This window comes from Mytilus edulis, chromosome 8 (assembly GCF_963676685.1).
Source record: "Mytilus edulis chromosome 8, xbMytEdul2.2, whole genome shotgun sequence".
Taxonomy (NCBI): domain Eukaryota; kingdom Metazoa; phylum Mollusca; class Bivalvia; order Mytilida; family Mytilidae; genus Mytilus; species Mytilus edulis.
Window position 1 is genome coordinate 35871350 of NC_092351.1, and position 20044 is coordinate 35891393.

Below are 20044 nucleotides of genomic sequence, written 5' to 3' on the forward strand. Positions count from 1 at the left end.
GATGTCTAATGATGCAGAACTTGGGAAATTAAACTTTGAAAAAAAATCTAAAATTAATTCTATTGAAAGATATTTAAAGTTTCGTCACATCAGCAAACATTAAAGCGGTTGTAGCTTAATACTTAAATAAGGAAAATTATCAGTAGGAAAAGAGATCTACAAATCTGTCAAATAGATATTTCATGCTTACATAAGATTACTTGCCATTAAATGACCATTTTTATTCTGCACAAAATTTTGGAAGATAAAGAGTATTTTAAAAATACTGTAGCAAAATCAATCAACATGACAAGATCTATACACAGCCAACAAACAAATGGAAGTTTTTAACGACCTTGACTGGCTTATACAGCCTTTGCACGGTCAGTTACACAGACAAAGTTATCAGTCAACTACTTATAGGAGTTATTGCCCTTGAGTGATGATTTTCTTCCTGTATTAGCAGAAATGATCAGCAGGTTATAAGATATACTTTAAAGGAGGCAACATGGACTGAATTATCCTTATAGCATTATTTTGCCTTTGAATGATGAATTTTTCTCATAGAAGTGGTTTTTTTTTGGGCAGAAACTAGTAGATAGAGATTGAAAAGCAAAAGAAAATAGCATTTCCTATGTTGTGTCTTTGGTATTATTGTTTGTCTGTTTGTCTTTTTCTTTTTTAGCCAGTGGCGATCTCCTTGTAAATGAACTTACCAATGTGGATCATGATTTTAAGTAGGGCACAGGACTGCTTCGTTTTGGTCAAAAAGATCTAGTTTAGGGTTTAGGATCCAGGACTGTTAAGTCACTTGGATTCACTTGATTGAAGGAAAATTTTAAAAGTACCTACAGTTGTAAAAAGTATTTCATTTAATCAATACATCAAATTCTACTCTTAAATATCGGAACACAATTTAACTCAAATATTAATATAATATAAATATTTAAATTTCTAAACTTTATGTGCAAATTTTACCAAAAATATCATGGGAAATGATTTGATGCAGGTAATTAAAGTTCCTATTTTCAAAAGCTTTTGCTGTAATTGAGCTTAGTTAAATGAGCATTTGAAGTTTGATGCAATGATGCATCTGAAGTTATATATTTAAAGTTTAAAATATGGGGTTTATATGATGACACAGTTTTACAACTCCTTTTAAAGATAGAAATATATAATAAAAGTTTATTGATATTGGACTGGTAAATGTTTAAGTGATTGGTGGGTGTGCCCTAAGGTAGCATGATAACTAACATGTTAGAGGAGTTTTTGTTGACTAGAAGATGAGTCCATGTTGTATCATATTAGATGAAAACTGAACCTTGAGTGAAGTCATGCGGGACATTCATAATATTCATGACATTTTTTGGTGATTTTGACAGATTATATTTGCCTATGTGTCAGGTCAGATTGGGTATACTAGTAGTAGCATTATACATAAGAATTTGGGATATGTAAGAAAGTTGTTTGGATTTTTACCTGTGCAAAATATTATTTGATTTGTGACTTTTTGTTGAATTGTTACGATTATAAACAAGTGTAAGATTTTCCCAGGATATTTTTCATTTACCTGAGGGTTTTAAAGACTGGGAAATATAGTGATTGGATAAGGAGTATCACTTCTAAAGGTAAGAGCCTAGTAATATGACATTGCATTTTTTAATCTATTGTTTAAATTAATGTAATTTGCATGCAGCCAAGGTCTGCTAAACAATGCATTTATTTTCAAGGCCATGTCTGTCAGCAGTATTGTACTTTAAATTTAGATGTGACAGAAAACCTTTTTTTTATCTCTTTTCTTTTTATTTTGGCTTGAATCTACTTATTTTTAACTAAAAAATTATGACTTGAAGTCTTTCACCAATTAAATGAAGAAAGTGCTCACACATATTATTCAGTACTTAGTACACTGGTATCCTTATGGAAATATAAGCTCTATGGCTCATAGTTGTGGTAGCAGAGGGGGATGTGACCTTTATCGGGACTCTGGGATCGGGTGTTTTTAAGCTTGAGATGTCAAGATTTAAACTTATTTATATTCGGGACCTCAGGATTTCGTGTTTTTAAGCCCAGGATTTCATGATCATGACCAATTTCTACCCCCCTCGTAGCAGTTATGGCTTTGTTGCCAATACATGTTACAGCATCTATGCAGCTATAAAGCGTATTTTGTATGCAAATTAGTTTTCTTGCACCATAACAGGGGCAATATTCTGGCATCATATTGAGGCACCAATGCAGATAATAGCCTATTTTGTATGCAAATTAGTTTTCTGAAACTATGTTTATGATATTCCATGATCTTTTCCACATCAGAATACTTCCGAATCATACATGTTATGTAAGGTTTTCTCTCTTGATCGTGTGTATGGATCTATATATTGGTTTGTCAATTACTCGTTGAATGTTGGTTCAGTACCTTGGTCAAAAGTTCATTTAGGGTGGGGAGGGGCTGAGGCCATTTTTGTTGGAAATATAAATTTGTTTGATTATGTAGAGAATCACTGAGGTATGATTGGAGCAGGCCCCCTTCTATGCAGTCTGTGCCCCCTTCCCTTTATGAAACTTTCTGGATCCACTCAGATGGCCATACATTTATGCAAATGTAGAGATATAGTTATGATAAACCATGGGCCAGTATCTAACCTAAAATAGAAATATAAAGTGTTGAACTTTTTTCAGGTCAGTTTTTAAGCTTACAATTACTTTGAAAGCTTTTCAACAAAAGATGTAACGTAAATATTTGAAGCTGTAAGGATAATAGGGGAATTTTTAAATGTTTGAACTCTTACTAGACTCTGCCAAATACGGGATACAGTTAGGTTTTTTATCCTCTCTGTACATTATAAGGTCATTAAATGAGAGCACTTATTACTGTACATGTGTACTTTAAATTATGTTATGCAGTTAGAAAAATCCATTTACCTTATGAAGTTAGAAAAAAGTATAAACCAGTTAAATATCAAGGGTGCAATCAGCCAACCCCAGACAAAATGACAAACAACTATGCATATCACACTACACAAAAAGCAGATTTTCTATCAGTCTGAGGCCCACTAAAAAGCAGAGTTCATCTGCTCTGGATTCACAATGTTTAAATTTTCAGTTGTGAAGCCAAAAATGCTCTTCATTTTTGGTATGGACTGAATGCTAATGAATCCTTCCATAATGAAGTAAAGTGATGATTTTCAGTAAACTTTTCTTACAAATTGTACTTTTCTAAAAGGATGGTTGTTTTTTGAGGCATTTTAATTTACAGAGCCTTGAGGTTTTTTGGCATAATTTGCATACTTTATATGATAAATGTATTTTGACATTAATTTTTGACATTTCAATGCATTTACTAATAATAGGATTGTATCATGGTTTTGTAAAACGTAATAGTAGAAAGATATTTGAAAGGAAGATCAAATTGTTTTTATTGCAAAGATCCTGTTATGAATAATAGCCTTAAAATAAAAATAGAATTTATAGTTGCGACGTAGAAATATTGAATATTCCAGTTTAAATCTTTCCATAATTATAACCATGTCATGATATATTACTTAAGTTTACAAACATTTATTTTCTTATAATTATTAAGAAAAATAGATATTTAAAAATTAAGTGACTATGTATATATGACATAAGACACCCACATGACTCAAAGATGTGCTTCGTTGATTGTTTTTAGTCCCATATATTTCAATTATGTAAAAGGTATATTCCCACCTTTGAAGTTGTTTATTTTATTATTTGGCAACATTAAAAAGTATTGATTTAACTTATCTATGTTAAGGAAAACTTCTTTCAAGGTCACATGATCAGAGGTATGATTAGACAACATGTACGTTCTGTGCGACAATTTTCTCTTCAGTTTCGTCTTAAAAAGTTTTCAAGGTCGTTTCTCTTGTAGTGTTGATAGAATTGTCTGTAAAGTTGTAAACCAAACAAATATTCCTGCGTTTTCTATTCTATTAAATACAAATAACTGTTATTAAAAAATGAATTCTTTTAGTTTGGATAATTTACGTAGTGCACTTTCTGCCACATTTTTTTCTTCAATTTCATTTTAAAAAGTTTTCAAGGTCATAGTTTCTCTTGCTGTATTATTGATAGATTTATCTGTAAACCACTCAAACATTCCTATGTTTTGTACTATAATATATAGTAGAATCCTATAGAATACAAGACAGCTAAACAGCTATTGGGATTTAATTGTTTGCATGTAGCCAGTAATTTAAATATTTACTTAAAAGATCATCTTTTAAATAACTTGTGTATGGTTAATTTTGTGGGTGTATTATTGAAAACTATCTATGGTTCAAAGGTGGACATTTTGAAAAGATGTAGATCGTATTTATCTATATAAGAATGCACTCATTTGTGCTGCTGGATTAGAACATGCTATGGAGGTAAATTAATACTGTTTTTGTCCATGTATTTATTATCTTTTCATTACAATACATGCATAATTGAATGTTACAGTTTGCATCTAAGATTTAAGTCAAATTTCATTAGCAAAGATCTGCAAAGGCAGCTAATATTACATCTTAAGATTAATACACGAAATTGTTTGGAAAACTGTCTCAGCCTTTCCGATAGGGCTTTAAAGTGCATTTTAAATATATTCATGTCCTTCTTTGATGAAATTGTTTCAATACATAGTTTTAATTTAGACAGATTTACAATTTGTGCAACAGAGCAAAAATCTGTTTGTGGTTGGCCAGGTTGATCACTTTCAAGTGCATTTTTTTTTTATAAAGATTGCTTATATTGACTGTAACAATATGCATGGACTTTAATAAAACTTATGTAATAAGTTACATATACTCTTACGTGCAGATTATACTAAACTAAGTTGCTTAGACAATTGTTCTTTGTTCAGCAGTTAATATACTGCTGTATTAGAACTTAAAGTAGAGGTATATAAGGACTTGCTGTATTAGAACTTATAGTAGAGGTATATAAGGACTTGCTGTATTAGAACTTAAAGTAGAGGTATATAAAGAGTCTTGTTGTATTAGAACTTAAAGTAGAGGTATATAAGGACTTGCTGCAAATGACCTTGTCAATGTGGGCTTATATTTTAAAATGCATTCAAAATATGAAGGGTAAATGCACAATATTCTATCCTCAAATAAGTTTTTAAGCTAGCTGCTTAAGTGTACATGAAATAAGAATAAAGACCTTATAAGTCTTGAAACTTTCAAGTCCTATTTATCTATTTCAAAAATGAGTTATCTGCAAGATCTACCATCAATTTATCAGTTTCTACTTAACTTTATTAAAATGACCTTACTAAATTAGTTACTGTATTTTTACAGTCAAAGAGCACATTAGGATTGAAATTATTTTCAGAAATATAAGATTAATTTTTTAAGAACAAAAAAAACCCTAACTATTCCTGGTCCATTTAAAATTTCATAACCTTTTACATGTTTTTTTATCTCCCAGTATAAGAATAGTCATATGTTAGGCCAACAATAGTAGATCAAATAATTTCGGGTCAAATTTTGTCATAAATATCATAATTATGATATTAGTAAAGTATCTCTATTTGCTTAATATGTTCTAGCTTGTTTCTACCTTTCGACTAAAGAATTTGACACTATTTCATTTTACGATTTATCACCGAATTGTAAAATCAGAATTTATATTTGTCTTATATGGACATCAATTAGATAGTTTTATTTACAAACAATTTGTCCCACCATCAATGAAGTTTAAATTAAACCATGATTGTAAATACATTTTTACAACCCCCTCTCAACCAGGATAGAGGTAAATTGTAAAGGTATAAATTATCACTTTTATTGTATTTCTGACTGGGTTTCTATTTATTATTGTATAAGAAGGTTACATTTGAGTCATTACATATTTGCACTGTATGTGCATTTATATGAATAAAAAGAGATGCAAGGTAAATTGCCAATGTGACAACAACCCAAATATCTATTTTTCAGGGTTAAAAAAGGAGATATATTCAAAAAGGTACTTTTATAATTTAAAACGATGTGAAACCTGAAATAAAGTTTTTAGACTTGAAAGATATGACACTTTCACCTTTTTGCTCAGCTTGAAAACATTGGATCTGAAATAAGAACTGGCAACATAAATTTGTATGAAAAATTAAACATTTTAACAGTCCTCTCTTTAGACTATTTTAAGTTTAGCACAAAGATCTATATTTTTACTTCAAACATTTTTAAAATAACATTGCAATCCATATCTATAATGCACATGCATTTTGATAATCATTACGTCTAAGTACATTGATTAAATTAAAGATTAAGAACTTGGTTAATTGACCTTTGAAGCTAAAAAATGTCTGTCCATTTAAACCCTAAAAGGATTTACTTAACATCCACAGAATATTTTGACAATAGTATTTGAAGTATGTGTATCTGATTGTGTAAAATAGATAATTCTTTTATCTGTGAGGGTGTATAGATACGCTAAGGATAACAAAGACCAAACAAATGGTTGTTTTATAGTCGTGTGTAGATGTTATTTCTTTAGGTTTAGGTTTTTTAAAGTCGTGTGCCTAGATGTGATTAGCTAAGATTTTATTTGGATGATAATTGGAAAGTCTTTATATTCCTATGTCTCAAGTATTTGAGAAAAGTCAATGGTTTTGTCTGTACAGTGATGGGGTATGGTCAGGGAGGTTAGAGAAATTGTTGAACTGTGTGCGAACAAACTATATTGCTGAAGGCATTATAACTTTATATGATCTCACTGTACCATGGCAGACAGACACAAACATCAAAATAAATGTTTAGTTTTACTGATATGTTTTGTTTATATGTGTGGTCTGTTTGTAAAGGTACATTGCCCAATGAAGCATTTTAAGTTTATATAAGCATTTAATACAGCATTGTAAATATGAATATAAAAATAAAGATGTAAATAAGACAACTCTCCACATTCCAAATGACACAGAAATTAATAACTATAAGTTACTGTACGGCCGTCAACAATGAGCAAAAGCCAACACTATTTTATCTCATACAGTGCACTGAGGCCCTACTTAAATGTTGTATATAGAGTTGGTACATTAACTATTCTTCACTAAGGACCATATTTATAAATGCCTTACAACTATTGCAGTACTAAAAAGCTTTCAAATTGTCACTGTACAAGCTATTTTATTTACTTTTGTTGAAATGTAAATATCGACAAATACAGGAAGGAAAATTAGCTTTTCACCTTAAGAAATTTAATAAGTTAGAAATCCTAATGAGGGAGTTTTTAAAGGAGCTTTTTTGTTAATCATACTTTACTGGTAAAAGGAAATATGTAATATATTGGACAGGATAGTACATTTAGAAGAACATATTAAAACTGTTGAATAAATCTATTTTATCAAACAGAAGCATTGATAATATTAAAAGTAAAACAAACAAAATCTGAATAAAATACTGGGTACTTTATATGGGCTAATGTGCTGAAGAAATTGTAAGCAAACTGAAAATAAATGTTATAATCAGGAAAATCTAAGTGATTTCAATTGGGTTTTCATGTAAACTTTTAAAGCTCCCAAAATATGCAGTTCGATAGAAATATTGAAGGTCATTCTTATTAGGTCATTGTAGAGACCCATATTGAAGGTCATTCTTATTAGGTCATTGTAGAGACCCACTTATAGTGAACGAATAAGTGATGTATAAAGATTTCTCATAATGATACATAATTAGGCATTGAAAAGTATTATTTAGATGTAACAGTTAAAAGGGATCATTTGATAGTCAGACTATTTCTTTTTTCTGTGAAGATCACAAAAGAATTTACTGTAATAGATATATGGTTTGTGTTCTTCTCTGTTTTACTTGCCAGATATAAATTTGACCTTGAGGGAAAATCATTGGTTGATTGTTGTTTGTTTAATGCCCACAGCAATGGCACGCATTGTAACCTTGGATTATAGAAAATGCATGATGCACTGCACGAGGGCCAGAGCCCTCAGCTAGGGGTTAATTTTTTGTTAAAAAATTTGTTAAAGTTCAATGTAGCTTTTATATAACCTAAGTTTTCAAATTTGGAGTTCTACACATTAATAGAAAAAATGATTAGGCTCTGAGTAAATGTTTTTTCTACAGGACATTTTGAAATGATCTGATATATCATTATGTTTTTATATTGTGTATTTAGGGTAAACATTGGATGATTAATCTAAAGTTATTTATCCAGTTATGAAATGAAAGGTTTAATTTGTACTTTAGAGTGATTATACTACCTTATCAAAATATATAGATTTGTATGTCCATATTTGTCAGTTACCACATGGTTTAGTGGATCCCTCCAAGGGGTATCTGAATGGTCTCATTATGACCTCAATGTAACATTAATGATCAGAGCCTACAGGTGTACATTCACATATGAGTGATAAATGTGTAGTCATACAGGAAAATGCCATAATAAAATAATATAGTATTTTTTAATTGATAACAGTGTATAGATGACAGACTAAAATTATGGTCAACATTAACACGATTTGGTGATGTGTTCACATTAAATTTTCTAAGAAATCCTGTTTGTAGGCCAAATTTTGTTAAGATATTTATTTTTTTTATTTACTGGTAAAAGTTTTCCTGTGGTTAACCATACCATATATACTTATATTATATCGTTACTGTTCTTGAAGAAGAGAGATTTTTAAAGGAGTGACTTTTCTGCAACCAATCATGTGCATGTATTTGTAAGATTCAATTATACTGAGCCCAGAGAAGTGGGAAAAGATATCATAGATTTACTGACAGACCAGTGGAGGAAAAGGGGGAGAGGAGAAGGGGGTGTAATTGTTACTAGAGGGGCAATATTTCTCAACATAGAATATATGTATATGTACCTGGTACTTTTCATGATAACAGTAAAATTTGGTAGAAAAAAAATAATTTCAAAGATCATCCTTTATTTTAGTGTGGATTGCTTAGAAAATCAGGTTCCTTATAAATGATTAATTTTATGCATAAGCATCTCATTTCTTGCCATGAAAAGCTATCTGAAAAATTTAGTTTACTTCTCCTGAGTAATTGTATGTGCATACATGCATGAATTATGCAAATATCTAATAATATTTGTTGAATAATGTTTATGTAATGTGTTTTTTAACTGTCAAAATAATTTACAACCCTCAAAACAAGCTTTTAGGGCATTAATTGATGGACTTGTCATCAAGTTTTTTAGACACTATGACATCATGTGGGATTAAATGATTAAGTAATAGAGTTCTAGGAAATTATCTCCACTATGAACCTAGGATATAGTGTATTACAGTTTAAAAGATGAAATTAGTTTTTTTTTAATGTAAAGTTCTATTGTAATAGGTGGTGGATACAGATGGGGGGATTTTTGGGGTTTTAACCCCCCTTTTTTTGGACACAATACATTTGAATGGGGACATAATGGTTGGAACCCCCCTTTATCCTGCGTTGGGAACCCCACTTTTAAAAAATGGCTGGGTCCGCCCATGTTAACTCTAGAAATATATGTCAATGTAATTAATGCAGCAGCTAAGACAATAGACAATCTTATTCATTGGCAATTATAACACATGATTACAATAAATATAAGTCAGAGTGTAGGTGTTCATCATCTACTTAAAGGTAATATATTATATAGGACTCATGCTTGTCTATTATACCACAAACACTCGTATATTACTGATACCAAATTTTTAAGGAATTTTGACAAGAAAAAGATTTTTAAGCTTTAAAATCTTATAAATTACCTTAAGTGTTTATCTTCTACAAGGGTACACCTTTGTTGGTGCACATTTGGAATGGAATGATTTGATATAAGATCCCTTTAATTCTAAAATTTTCAATGGTGCACCGGACTCTGTTAGTCAATACTGATGGGCCAGCTAAAGCTGTGACCTCTGGGTGCATGATTTTTTTACTCTCTGTATTGAAGTCTTTTTGGTGGCCTTTGGCTGTTTTCTGCTCATGGATGGGTTGTTGTCTCTTTGATGCATTCCTCATTTCAATTCTCAATTTTATTGAACAATTACAATCCTACATAGAAATGAAGTCAAAAATGGCAATAGAGAACATTGTTTTACTTTTTAGATAGACACCCCCACAAGGTTAAATGTTATTGACCTGAAAATGATAATAGTCCAATACAAGTAAATTGAAGAGGACTTTTCAAACCCCAACATTTAAATCCCAATTATACATAAACAAAGTTGACAGAAAAGATAACCCACAGTGATAATCAATGGTCATTGAACAATTGGCCCGGTCAAGAGTACATGTTGAAATGATGTCATACCTGTATTTTTATAGTCTGTAGTACAAGGGTATATTATCATAAGTATCAAACTTTCCTATTTTCTGAGTTGTACATGTACATGTATTGTATTATTCTTTTGATGTTTTTTTTCTCTTTTGAATGGTCATTTGTAATTGTAACATTGGTCGGAGTAAATATGTCTATGGTTTTATTTTGATTTTCTCCAGTGGTCAGTAACCTGAACCACAGGGCTATAACTTTGTTTTTATATGGAGGATACTCACCTTACTTGATGCTATCTGATACTTTAATGGTATTTTAAGATTCACATAATCTGTGAACTGTACGAAAAGGTAAGATAGTGTTTTGGGTGTTGTTGTTAAGGTGGTACCCAACACTTTCACTAAAATTAATTTGGCTCATTTAATTTTCATAAAATTTTGTTAAAGTATTTACTTTGACACTTTAACAAAAAAATAAAAATTTTAAAAATTTTGAACCAACTGTTTTGTCAGAAAAATTACGCTGGTTATATAGCAATTTGACAACCACCAATTTTGATCATTGAGAAGCTTAAATATTCCTTTTACAACACAACGTAATTAAAACGTTTAGCTGACTTTACAGAGTTATCTCCCTGTAGTGTTAGGTACCACCTTAAGCCAAGAGGTCAAATATCAGTATTCTTAATGTTATTGGAAGTTGCTGTTATGATTTTTTGTTACTCCAGATTTTTCTATTGTGGATATAAATTTACCTATATGACATCACGAATGCATGCATAAGAAAAAAAATCAGCAATCAATTGTAATTTCTATTCAGTTATATTAGATTTTTATCCTTTTACATATGAAAGGAAAATAATATCTGACATAAATAATATATTTGAGTCTCCATATAGTATAACTCCCCTAGTTTAATACGTACTCAAGTTTATATTTCCATTGCATTGAATTTCAATTTTTAAACTTTTAACTGGTGGACATTTTCTACAAAATGAGAAAATATACTTGGAAGTCATGAACATTTCAGTAAAATCTAAATCAACTCCAGTCATAAGACTTAGATAAGATTGTTGAACATGTTAAAAGGAACCCCAGAAATACTCATATTAATTTTTATGACCCCTTCTGTAGCCATGTGAAATACGAAATTTTCAAACAGCTAAAGTATCAAAACAGCAAGGATAATATATAATAGAGAAGGGCCATTTTGTACCTAAAGAGGGGAAACTTGGTGCAAAGCATTAATTATCTTTTATTTTATTGCATTTAATAGAAAACAGGAAAAATAAAACCAAGATTTTTGTAGAAAATTCAGACTTTAAAACAGATTTTTGTTATGAAATTTAATATATAGAATACACTCACTATAATGTTTGCCCATGAGTAACTAGCATTGATTGTTTACAAAAAGTCCTAAACAACCTTTTCATTCCCAAAAACCTTAAGCCAAGTCACTAAAAGTCAAGCGCACCCTAGAAGATGCACCTCAATTGGTCCACGTTTATATTTGTTTTAACCAGTATGTTAATTTTTAAAACTTTTTTTAAGGAAATCTTTGCTAGCACTTCTTCCAATAATCCTCTATCTTTCAAGCACTGAATTGTCAAATTGCGAGTACATAATAAGGGAAAGGTTGTGTATTTTTTATATTTCTGTATGTTTAGCATTGAATTAATACAAGGGTATGTAATCCTTTTATACAGGTTTATTTCATGGACTTATGTTCTCAACTTTTAAGATATTTGTCCAAATTCGTTTATACATGAAACAGTTTCATTGCATTGAAAACTAAATCTTTCCTTTTTGTCATGCAAAAATATTTAAACAACTGAAAAATTAATATTTGATGCTATCTATTATCATTGCATAAAAAATCTACATGCACATAATGTGATCACTGAAATCTATTCCCATTACAAGGGATATTTGAATTTGTCCTTTAAAAAAAGTTTACCCAAACTTGAATTTTAACTTTGCCTCATTATTGGATCTCTATTTTGTGACTTTGTCATTATCAATAAATAGTTGATGAATATCTAAATATCTGTTGGAAATCGTAAGTCTACACCTAGGTTTTGTCCTATGTTGGGATATTCAATATATTTACATGTAATACCATACTTTTATATTGATCCTCCATATGTCAACAAACTAGATAGATAATTTGTCTTTTATTGGCTCTATTTATCTGCTGATATCAAATGATATATGGTCAGTATCAGAGGGTCAAAAGGAGTCAGTCATGCAGTGTTAGGATTTATTAAATGGTATGTTCTGTCATTCTTTATTGGTTTTGGGGAGTCCATTTCCAATGGTCAGTATCTGACAGGGTCCTAAGGATGCAGTCTATATCAAGTTATTAATGGTAATGTACTGTCGTTCTTGTGGGTTATGGGGAGTCCAGTTCTAATGGTCAGTATCTGACAGGGTCCTAAGGATGCAGTCTATATCAAGATGTTAATGGTAATGTACTGTCGTTCTTGTGGGTTATGAGGAGTTCAGTTCTAATGGTCAGTATAAAAAAGTTCTATACTGAAGGATACAGTCAATATCAGGGTGTCAATCTCCTGTGGCCCTTCCAAGAAGGGGACAATTTCCTATGTATACCCTTGATGGTTTGTTGTATCCAGCTGATACACATTAAGTCTCCCGCCTGAAACCTTTTGAATACAACCTCTAGGTCATTAATTATTATGAGGTATTGTTGGTGTCTTGTTCAATGGGTAGAGATCAGATGGAATTCCAACAGGAGTCAGCTATAAGATAAAAATGACAAACAAGAAACGGCTATAACAAAACATATAATCTTATTGATGACAAAATTGTAAAAAAATAAATCAGAAGTTATTGCTTTATATGACAGTTTCACTTTAACGCATCTATATTGATTCCCCCACTTGGCCAATACTGAACTTATTAAATCTAAGCTAACTCTTATATGAACATGCACAGCAACTACAATATACTTAAATAATACTTCCTTTATCTTACAATAAATCCTTCTGAAGGCACAATATAAGAATTGAACCTTTATATTAACTTTCCTTTTTGGGAAATAATCATTTTCCTTTTCCTCAATTCACATTCTTAAGGTGTCTATGATGTATTAAATAGAAACAGGAAATTTGTTAAGTATCATAAAGAAATGTGAATGATTTGTTAAACTTTAATAAATCATAAATTTTGAGGGAAGATCAAGTCAACCCATAGGGAAAGGTTATGTAGAAGTTTTGTTGAAATGAAAAACAATGGGAAATTTTCAAATCATAAATATTATTTTTTGACATTGTGACTGTTTTAGGTATGTATATTTATGATAATTTCACAAATATTGTAAATTAGATGAATATATTAATTTTGTTTTGGTTGAAAGAAGGCTGATTTGTGAGTTAATAAAAAAATTACTGGAAAATTCTAAATATTTGGTGTCCTTAAATGTCTTGTGAAAGCTTTAAAACCGGAAAAAAACGGACATGATATTGATTCTACTCAATTATGAAGTATGCCCCAATCTTGTTGAAAGACTCATAATTGATAAAGGCTTCAGAAATGTTTTTTTTTGTCCAGAGATAAGAGTATAACATGAGAGGTGCCACATATGGTGCAGGATCTGCTTATGCTTCTGGGGCACCAGGGATCACCCTCAGTTTTGGATGGGTTTTTGTTGCTGAGTCTCTAGTTATCTATGTTTTGTCTTGTGTGCTATTGTTTGTTTGTCTTTTTATGGCCCTGCAACGAAGGCTGATATTTGGTATGTGAGTTAACCATGATGAGTTACAGATCAAGTGTAAGTTTTGATCTGCTCTATTAATTTTTGTTGAAATTACGGGCTTTGGACTTAGATAAATTGTTGAAAATTACAGTTATACAGACTCTTTTTTTAAACACTTTCAGATATTGGACTGATTTTTGGTATGTGAGTTACAGATCAAGTTTAAGTTTCATTCCGCCCGGCTAATTTTTGGTGAAATTTCGGACTTTGGACTTGCGTTTAATTTTTGAAAATCACATTTATACGGACCTTTTAAGCTCACCTGGCCACAGGGCCGAGTGAACTTTTCTCATCACTTCGTCGGTCGTCGTCGTTAAATTTTAAAACAATCTTCTCCTTTGAAACTAGTGGGCCAAATTTAACAAAACTTGGCCACAATCATCATTGGGGTATCTAGTTTAAAAAATGTGTCTGGTGACCTGGCCAACCAACCAAGATGGCGGCCATTGCTAAAAATAGAACATAGGAGGAAAATGTAGATTTTGGCTAATAACTCTGAAACCAAAGCAAATCTGACGGTGTTAATTTGTTTATCAGGTCAACATCTATCTGCCCTGAAATTTTCAGACAAATTTGACAACCGGTTGTTGAGTTACTGCCCCTGAATTGGTAATTTAAAGGAAATTTTGCTTTTTTTGGTTATTATCTTGAATATTATTATAGATAAAGATAAACTGTTAACAGCAATAATGTTCAGCAAAGTAAGATCTACAAATATGTCAACATGACCAAAATGGTCATTTGACCCTTTAAGGAGTTATTGCCCTTTATAGTCAATTTTTAACAATTTTCATAAATTTTGTAAATTTTGTAAATTTTTACAAATTACTTTAACTACTGGGCCAAGTTTAATATAGATAGAGATAATTGTAAGCAGCAAGAATGTTCAATAAAGTAAGATCTTCAAACACATCACCATCACCTAAACACAATTTTGTCATGAATCCATCTGTGTCCTTTGTTTATGATATGCACATAGACCAAGGTGAGCGACACAGGTCTTTAGAGCCTCTAGTTTTATGTTTTGATCATGTTGAAAAAGTTATTTAGTTGTGCTTTCAAAGAAATACATTTTAAGTTCAGCTTCAGTGAAAGTTTGACTCATTTATTAAGTTCAGCTAGACATGAGGAAACAGTACTTAGAAGTGTTTTCGGGTTTACATTCCACAAACAGTGCTAAAACTAAATTTGTTACCTATTTCAGATACTTTGTCTTTGAATCACATCTTGGTATTTATAGGGCTCCTCCCAATTTCACATAGAACTAGCTTGCTTTGACAAATCATCAAAAGAAAAAAAATCCAATTATAACATGTAACATGCATGATATACTATAATTGATTTACCATTAAAACACTTATGATGCATATATCAATGAATTAAAAGGATAGCACAGTTTTAAAAACGAGTCAATGTTTTATTGATGTTAAATATAGCAACATGTTTGGGTTTTTTTTAAAGTTTTTTTTGTTAGTTAAAAAAAATGCCACCATGACCTAAACTGATAATAGTCAATCATTATTGCACGTAGTTAGGTGTTCATATCTTTCTTTTAATATTTTTTATTTTTGTCTTTTGTCTTTTTTTGGTATTATAGATTCACAGTCTTTTGCATTCTTAAGGTCAAGAAAAAACACATGTCTTCTTTCATTGTTTTAAGAAAGGTGAAATAGCCAAATATTTTACAAAAAACTATATAGGGGAACAACTTTGTTCTAATAGTACATGACCCAAAGTACATTTAAAGTGGGTTAAGTTAAATATAGAATAAAGGTCAGCAGGAAACCCTAAATAGATGTATATTATTTATTGAACTGGTTTTTTATTCATTGCACATTTTTTTAACCAGGGTTGCGTTCAATATAGTAGCGGCTACGTAGTGCTACGTAGATTTTGACTATTGAACGTGTAGCTAAAGACTAGTTGTAACATAGATATCGATAGCAGCTACGTAGCTGCTACGATATTGAACTCGACCCTGTTTTCCAAGTTCAAGTTAAGAAAAGAGTTGTTTCCCTTACAGGCAAATATTTTCAAATAGTTTGCAAAGTTGTTAAGACATTTATTTTATTTTAAGTGTTTCTCAGACCTGAACTTTTTTGATTCTTATATCCTGTTCATACTAAATTGTCACTACATAAATAATGACCTCATATTAGTACTGGAAATTTAGTGTTCACATACGAAAGAAAAACATGCATCCTTAGTTCTATGATTTATTTATAACTTAACCTCAAGGTTATGAATGACCATGCATTGATTGTACATTCACAGTCATTGTGTTTGAATTGTGCATATTCAGATGGCAATGTAGGATTTTTAAAAGGGGGAACCACTGGCAAGACAACATTGAGAGTGGGACTTGTAAAAGGTATAATTTTATGCTTGAACCATAAAAAGGGCCCCAACCCCAACCCACCCCAATCTGCCCTCTGATATCTCAATCATAGTAGTTATCTGGAAGAAAAAATGTGGTATGATTGAGTGCAAATCATGAATGAGAGAACTTAATTTAATATGCACACATTAAAAGAATTGTGTTTGTTTAATATTATACAACATATTTGAGCTAATATAGAGATCTCTTTTGTACATATATTACTATTTGGCCTTATTAAGTGACAAATTGATATGCACTTTAATTCCTAAAAGAGGGATAACTCCATTAATTTAAACTTATAGAGTTATAAAGGTATTGATTTTTTCAGTTACTTTGTTGGTTTTACATACATGGTAAAATTCATTTTGTCTTTATATTTAGGTTACCTGCAGTAGAAATTCAGTTTATATTATCTTCAACTATTAGGTAATATTCGATTATCAGCCAACAGCTGGTTTGCACTGTCTTTTATCCATCTTGAACTTAATATTGCTTAAAAAATAAAACCATGAACAAATATTTTTACAGAATTCAAGATTTTATCATTGGACACATGAAACTTATAATATAGTGTTTTAATTTTTTTTTACAAATCTAATAATCTGGTCCAGAAGTAGCTGCTGTTCATATCACATTAGTAATTTTTACTGAAATTGGATATGTAAGAAAGAGTAACCTGTATTGTATGAAATGAGATTTGACTTAAAGAAGAAGAAAAAACAAATCAATTGTATTAACTTTTTCAATATGTAATAAGATCTGATCTTGATATAATTCCATAAATTTATGTAACAGTAGTCTGGGTGTTTTATTTCATGCAAATAATATTTAATCCATGAAATTTAGACATAAAAGATCATTGTTAAAAAGTCACACTTTAGTCAGGGAAAAACCCAAACGTAATGTAATACTTTAAAGTCTTTATATAGTCATCCTAGATATACAACTTGGAGATTTAAAATAAAGTTAACTTTATGATATTGGTTATCTCTTTAATATTTGAAGAATTCTACTCTAGATATTTTACTCTCAAAGTTACCAAACTTACTATTAAAGTCGGTTAGGACTCACTTTATTATTTGTGATATATATCTGACTTCAGATAAAATTTACCTCTATACTTACTATCCAAAAGGGAAAAAAACCACAGAAAAACAAATAGAGAGAGAGAGTGCTGGCATAAGAGAGTTTTCATAATTTTATTGATTCACAGATTGTAAGTTGCTTAATTAAAGTCCAGCATCAAATATTTGATGCACATTCAATACAAAAACAAGTTAGTCACTTAATGTTATTTGATAGGACCGTAATGGATTGTTAAAAGTAAGCAACATTCATTAGCAATCAATAGATGGGAATGGAAAACTTAAGATAAACTGGCAGATTTAGTCACTCTAAAATAAGACTTTAATGTGAATTTGAGCAGGACTTGGAAAAATTCCCATAAAAATTAAATTCTTCCCTGTCAAATACCTTTGAGACAGACCTTCACCCCATGAACTTTTGATAAACACTTTGTTTATTTGGATAGTAAAAAAACTCTCAAAAGTTGTTATTTTTTAGATAATGTTCTCCTTTATCTGTATACTGTTTTCATGTGAACCTCCCATTTGTATAAATATTGTTTTAAAATTTTATGGTATTTTAATGCTTCTCTTAAGTAAAAAAAAGGTCTCAGATATCAGCATAACAAACATATACTATATTTATATTATGTTTGTTTCATGTATCTTGTCAACTAAGATTGACAGACAGGGACAATAGCATATTCTGCTGACCAGAGATGGACAAACTTGCATACTATATATCTGGACATATTTTCACACTTGTTAATGTAAGGGGGGATATTAATTTGTCCGTAAATATGAATGTTATGACTGACTAATGAGGAAGAATACTTTTCCCACTGACAGGTAAAAAGGGGCCAGTATTAAGGAAATTAAATATTTTGAATATATTGTTGTATTATAAAATAGCCTTAAACATTTGGTAAGTCCAGAACCAGTCTTATTCACCATAAACTTCAAAATCAATAAAATTATTGATCATTGTTTAAAATTATCTATTTCTTTTGTAAAACCTGATTAGCTTGTTATTCATTGTAAACAATATCCCCTCTGGGACCTCCAGGTAAGAATCAGGTGTACCAGAGGTCATATGTCAAGAAGATGTGTCTCAAATAGATCAGTTTGATTAGAAAATTGCCAATTGATTGTAAACATTTGCAATCCTTTAAAACCTAAACATGGTCAGACACTTCATTAATTTTGTATCAGGTTTACTCATATAGTCATGTGAGCAGTCTATTTATAGATATATGATTAATCATCTTCATGATTATTTGTTTAAAATACTGAGAGGGGTGTGTTTATGATTGATTCTGAAAATAAGATAGCAGTATTGTACAATTGGAGTTTTTCTATTTTTAACTGGACCTAGATAGTATGTGACAGTTTGTTTATTTATACAAGAGAAAAAAAAGATATTTATCTGTGGAAATTTGTATAATCATTTTAGTTTTGTGGACTGATTCTTCAAAATCATCATATACTTTGTGACATTTGTGGATTTTGAATACCTAAAAAAAAACTTGGTAAGGTCATAAATTGATATGCTATGTTACTGTAATAAGATTGGATTTGTCATCTGAATCAATAATACTTAAAACATTATTTTCTCAGTAATATGGTTATTTAGAATGAATTTGTCATTGATAGTGTTTAAAACATCTGTCACAAGTTCTGCAGATCCAAAACTGATTACTGTCTGTTTGTTTATGTTTATATCAAACTATTTATTTACTATTTCGGTGGTATTTGTTTCAATAATGCAAATTATGCAAATGACTGTCATGTAATATTCATGTATGGAGAGAGTTACATTACAATTGAGTTGCATGTGTGACAATTAGGTAATATTCCAGACAAACATGTCATACTAATTTTAGTTGGTATGTAAACAATCCCAGGTTTGAACCATATATATATCATATGATGCATTCTTAAACCAAGAAAACTTGAATACTGGAATTTTATTAAGTAAATGTCTGGACCTCCAAATTGGTCAATTGTATCAAGGTTAAATTTTATTGTATATGTTCCTTGTATGCATTGAAAAGGGCATAAAAAAAGTTTGAAAATAATACAGCCAAGTAACTCTAAATTTATACCCTTCTAAAGTGTGTCATAAAGCATAAAGTTAGAATCAGTTTCAACTTTAAACAAACTTATTTTCCCCAAGTCATTTACAATTATGCAATTTTCTTAAATAGAAAAACAATGAAAATATGTCATTCTTATACCTTACCTATATATAATATATGTCAACAAAGTTATAACATTGCAAAATATAAATCCATGACCAAAAAGTCGTTACAGTAAGGGCTAATTTACTGCAAAAAAGTGTCCATGAAAAAAAGTTTAAAAAAAAATGCTCAGCTATTACTTGCATGCATGATCTCAATAAATATTATTTTAAGACACCACTCAGATGGATCATTATAACATTTATAGCAAACATAGGAAACACCCTGATTGTCAATAGTGATCATAATGTAATAATCAATGATATTTCTGAAGTGCAAAATTCAGACCTAATCTAGTTTTGAGTTTTGCCAAGTTATTGTCAAGTTTAGTTATAAATATGATGGTCTGGCTATAACAGTTTATCTTAATTAGTACAGGGCTGCAG

General features: G+C 30.4%; 1 protein-coding gene across 16 annotated transcripts in view; it reads left to right on the forward strand.

Annotated features, from left to right (window-relative positions):
- LOC139486769 (ETS-related transcription factor Elf-2-like) overlaps positions 1–20044 on the forward strand; it is a 110358-nt gene that overhangs the window by 37200 nt on the left and 53114 nt on the right. Inside the window, exon 1 of one of the 16 annotated variants that reach the window (XM_071271712.1) lies at positions 1117–1607. The exons of 9 other annotated variants lie outside the window; for them this stretch is intronic. Coding sequence is in view for 3 of the 7 variants with exons in the window: in XM_071271708.1 (XP_071127809.1) it covers positions 1336–1383 (48 nt within the window). In the remaining 4 variants the exon portion in view is untranslated. Of the gene's footprint in view, positions 1–1116; positions 1608–4212; positions 4374–18513; positions 18948–20044 lie in introns of those variants that run through there. 6 more of the 16 variants (XM_071271708.1, XM_071271720.1, XM_071271710.1 and 3 more) reach the window with 6 other exon arrangements.